Genomic DNA, 4,135 nt, shown 5'->3' on the forward strand with positions numbered 1-4,135 from the left:
TTCTCTTTTCCGGGCTTCCTTTCCTTAAAAGGGAGAGGGGGAGAGATAATAAAACTTTCAAATCTTGAACATTAGCATTTTCTCCAACTTAAACATAGATAATATTCAGCAGCATCCTTGGCCTTTCTACCCCTTAGATGCTACCTACATCCCTCTAATCACGACAACCAAAAATATCCAAACATTTTTATATTTCTTCAAAAATAACTATGAACCAGAAGGAAAAAGATAACATCAAATACTAAACAAGAGCTTATAAAACTAATTTGTTCAAAATTCCAGACACAAAAGAAAGCTTTAAGCCAATTCCACTTTTCAAGTCAATCAAACTTAAAAAATAAGAGTACTAATTTCTTCCCATGTTTAAAGCTTTAATCATGTGCCCACAAGAACATTGGATAACTTTATACAATTTACTCTTCCTATCACTACTGATCTTATAATTAATTAAGCACAATGAAATAGATTCCCTAGTATTTACAATTTTTAATACTCTTCTACTTCATCATTCCACACTAATGGACACTTACGAGCTTGGTCTGTAGGGTTCATGAATTTTCCACTCTTGGTGGATGATGTAGATCTCCGTCCCATGTTGACAATCTGTGTGGTTTACTTGTTCATTAAGAGAAAAAAAAAACCTGGGAAGATGAAGAAATAGCTTATGTCTCTTATATTTATAACATTTCTTCCTTTTTAGAGTCTCTACCAATCTTATGAAAAGAAACATTCCATTAATTCTTGATTTTGTGAGACCCTGTTCTTTCCTTAGGTGTTTTTTTTTCCTTCTTTTTTTCTGAGATGGGGTCTCACTATGTTGCTCATGCTGATCTCAAGCCATCCTCCCACCTTGGCCTCTCAAGTAGCTGAGATTACAGCTGTGTACCACTGTGCCTGGCTTCTTTCCTTAGTTTTGACCTTAGTATCCAAGATAGAGGGCCTCAACTTTCTTGACCTTAAAAAATTAGATCTCTATTATTCTTTAGAAATATAACAGGTATGAAGATCACTTTAAATATCATTGAATCATCCATTTAAGTTTTTTCTTACGGGATCACAGCACTGACTCTGTCAAATGAAAAAATCAACTAAAAAATGCTTTTTAACAGTAGGGCACAAACCATAAACAGGACAAGCCATTAGTCCTTTTTCTACATTCCCCCTTTCTTTACATGCAGAGTAAAAGATGAATAAAAAGGGAGTGTGGGTAACGGATATGGGCTCAAAGACAAGCAGCCCATCCTTGCTTCTCTCCATGGTTTTTACTTGGCATGTATGCTGTACATTCCCAACACCTCTGAGACAGTAAAAACTCATTAATTTAACCATATTTTATTCTAAGTCAGATATAATTCCTGAATCTCAAAGGCTCAAAACATTAACTAAAAATGTCAATATTCAAAATTAGAACCATATTAAGAGAGCTCCCCAAAACTTTTAATATTAAGATATATATTTTTCTTACTAGTACTTACTTAACTCCTGATTTGTATTTTTTGAGGTAACTAAAAGGAATAATCATGTTTAAGGCAAAATATTTTGTAAGCTAAAACTTCTTAACATAGTACATTATTACATGACTTCTTCCTCTTACTCCAAAGGAAGAAGGTTTAACTTTTTGAAACCCAGTCCTTCCCATAATAAAAGGTGACAAATTTGTTTCCTTTTGAAAGCAGACTTTCTATCTATCTATCTATCTATCTATCTATTTCTTTATTTAGACAGAGTCTCACTCTGTTGCCCTGGCTAGAGTGAGTGCCGTGGCGTTAGCCTAGCTCACAGCAACCTCAAACTCCTGGGCTCAAGCGATCCTCCTGCCTGAGCCTCCTGAGTAGCTGGGACTACAGGCATGCGCCACCATGCCTGGCCAATTTTTTCTATATATTTTTAGTTGTCCAGATAATTTCTTTCTATTTTTTTCTTTTTAGTAGAGACGGGGTCTCGCTCTTGCTCAGGCTGGTATCGAACTCCTGAGCTCAAATGATCCGCCCGCCTCGGCCTCCCAGAGTGCTACGATTCCAGGCGTGAGCCACCGCGCCTGGCCAGCAGACGCTTTTTAAAAGGTGGGAAGGGAAGATTACAAAGTAAATCTTTTGGTAGACCATACAAGTATACTTTTCCTTCTCCCTTTTATGAAGATTTTGTCAGACGAGTTTATTAATGTATCTTTCACCAAGTGTTCAACTGGCCCGACTTCAGCTATATGTTTCAGAGTTGTTCCACGGGCTGTTACTGTATTTTACTTTGTCAAGTGCTTCCTTCTCAGAAAAACTAGGGGGTGGGGAGAAGGGAGTACGGGGTAAAGAAGGGTGGGAACAAGCAAAATCAGTACAAATACATGCTCTCGAATCTTTGATTGCCTGTGTCTTTTGTGCTTTCCTTTCTCAGTTCTCCTCGTATTTTGACCCTTCCCTCACAACGGAAACACAGAACAGATACAAATTACACAGAATTTTACAGAAGACACTGGAGCCCTAGTCTACGCAAGCTACTTCTTTGTCTAAAAGCAGAGGCGAGTGGAAAATCAAGCCAAAAAACCGTTGGGGAACTCTAAACAGCCAAAGAAGCTTCAATGGGACAGGGTCCAGGTCCACGAAAGGAGGCGACAGCAGCAACTGCCGAAACCATAACGACGGTTGACCCTGACTCGAGGTACAGGACGTCAAACCCAAGGCTACCACCCAACGTGCATAGGAGACGGTCCTAACCGACCCGGGCGAAGTCTGTCGCGTAACCACTGGAAGCCACGCCGCCCCAGGCTCAGGGATACCCCAGTCCGCGATCCCGGAGACCTCAACCGGGGAGAGGAAGAGCAGGGTAAAGAGGCCTGGTGTCCCCAAGGCAACCGCGCAGGCTCCGGGAAGGGACGAGAGAGATGAAGAAGCAGAGTGAAGCAATTCCGCACACTTACACTTATGCTGGGCTCCCAGAGCTGTGAGAAGCAGGGAGGGGGCGACTCCCAGCCTCTTTTACTTTCTAGGGCCTTTCAGTCAGCCTCTCGGTCAACCAACCAGCCACCGCCATCTTGAAACCTCGCGCCCCTCCGCAATCTCTACGTCATTTCCTGTCCCCTCCGCCGGCGGTCTCAGCGTTGCTAGGCCCTGGAACCATAGAGAGCACCAAAGAACTCCAGGACCAGAGTTTTTTCCGCTCCGGTACAATACCTAATTGGTTGGGTGTTGAGAGCCCGCCTCATTACGCGAAAGATGCCTCGTCGATTGACACTTTTCTAGTCCAATAGAAATAATAAGAAGAAAGCGGCTCTCTGATTGGCTGACTACCCAGCTTCTCCGGCTGGAGGCATTCTGACCTGGTTTCCGGGAGCCCAGGACATTTAGATGTCCGGGACCAGTACATTCGGAAGATAACAGAACTGTTTGCATCGTTTCTCTGCCCTGGAATTGTGTTAGTTTTTGGATTTTCACGTTTCTTATGACGTAGGCGGGTGCGATCCTTTGGGAGCGTCTCCGTTGGAAAACAAGTGTCCGTATAACACTTGCAACTGAGTTTAATGCGCTTTGTAAGCATCAAGTTACCCAACGTGGGCGCCTGGTGCCTGTGGAAATTTAATAGTGGTTCGTAGACACACAGAACATTTGTAGACCTGAAGAAATAGATCAGGGCCCGTATTAGAGTCCCAAATTGCTAATTTAGAGGAGTGATTTTTTTGAAGAGGAAATGTAGGGATATGTAGTCAGTTTTAAATTTATGGGTGGTAAGGGCGATAAATATTGGCTCAGTTCCCGACTGGTCTTCAACACACAAAACTCCTCTGTGATGTCACTATACGAACGGAATTATTCACTTATCTGTAGTCTTCGTCTTTTCCTTACCCTCCATCTCCTTTCCCAAGACTCTTCCCCCATCTTGTCCCCTTAAAGGTAAGTTTAAATATTTTAAATAGTCTGCGCTTGAAGGACACTCCTGGACACTTATTTCTGATCTTAATCTGAATATATCCCTTATAGGAAAATCAGTTTGAAATAGGCCCATTCTTAATATCAACTGTAAATATTTAAAAATAATGGTCGGGATAGATATTAATTTTGAGCAGAATATTTGTGTGCCCTTAACGGTATAAAATTGGTCCCATACCTAAACTAACCTTTGTCTTAGTAAATTCTTTTTTTTTTTT

General features: G+C 41.4%; 1 protein-coding gene across 1 annotated transcript in view; it reads right to left on the reverse strand.

The window, feature by feature from the left end:
• WBP11 (WW domain binding protein 11) overlaps positions 1 to 2,996 on the reverse strand; it is a 36,388-nt gene extending 33,392 nt beyond the window's left edge. The window contains exons 1-3 of the mRNA XM_012652163.1: positions 2,912 to 2,996; positions 531 to 641; positions 4 to 23 (exon numbers count right to left, since the gene is read on the reverse strand). Of these exons, the coding sequence (XP_012507617.1) occupies positions 4 to 23; positions 531 to 594 (84 nt within the window). The 5' untranslated portion in view covers positions 595 to 641; positions 2,912 to 2,996. The remainder of the gene's footprint in view (positions 1 to 3; positions 24 to 530; positions 642 to 2,911) is intronic.
• Positions 2,997 to 4,135: the final 1,139 nt, after the last annotated feature.

Source organism: Propithecus coquereli, unplaced genomic scaffold, assembly GCF_000956105.1.
Source record: "Propithecus coquereli isolate 6110/MARCELLA unplaced genomic scaffold, Pcoq_1.0 Scaffold381, whole genome shotgun sequence".
Classification (NCBI taxonomy): domain Eukaryota; kingdom Metazoa; phylum Chordata; class Mammalia; order Primates; family Indriidae; genus Propithecus; species Propithecus coquereli.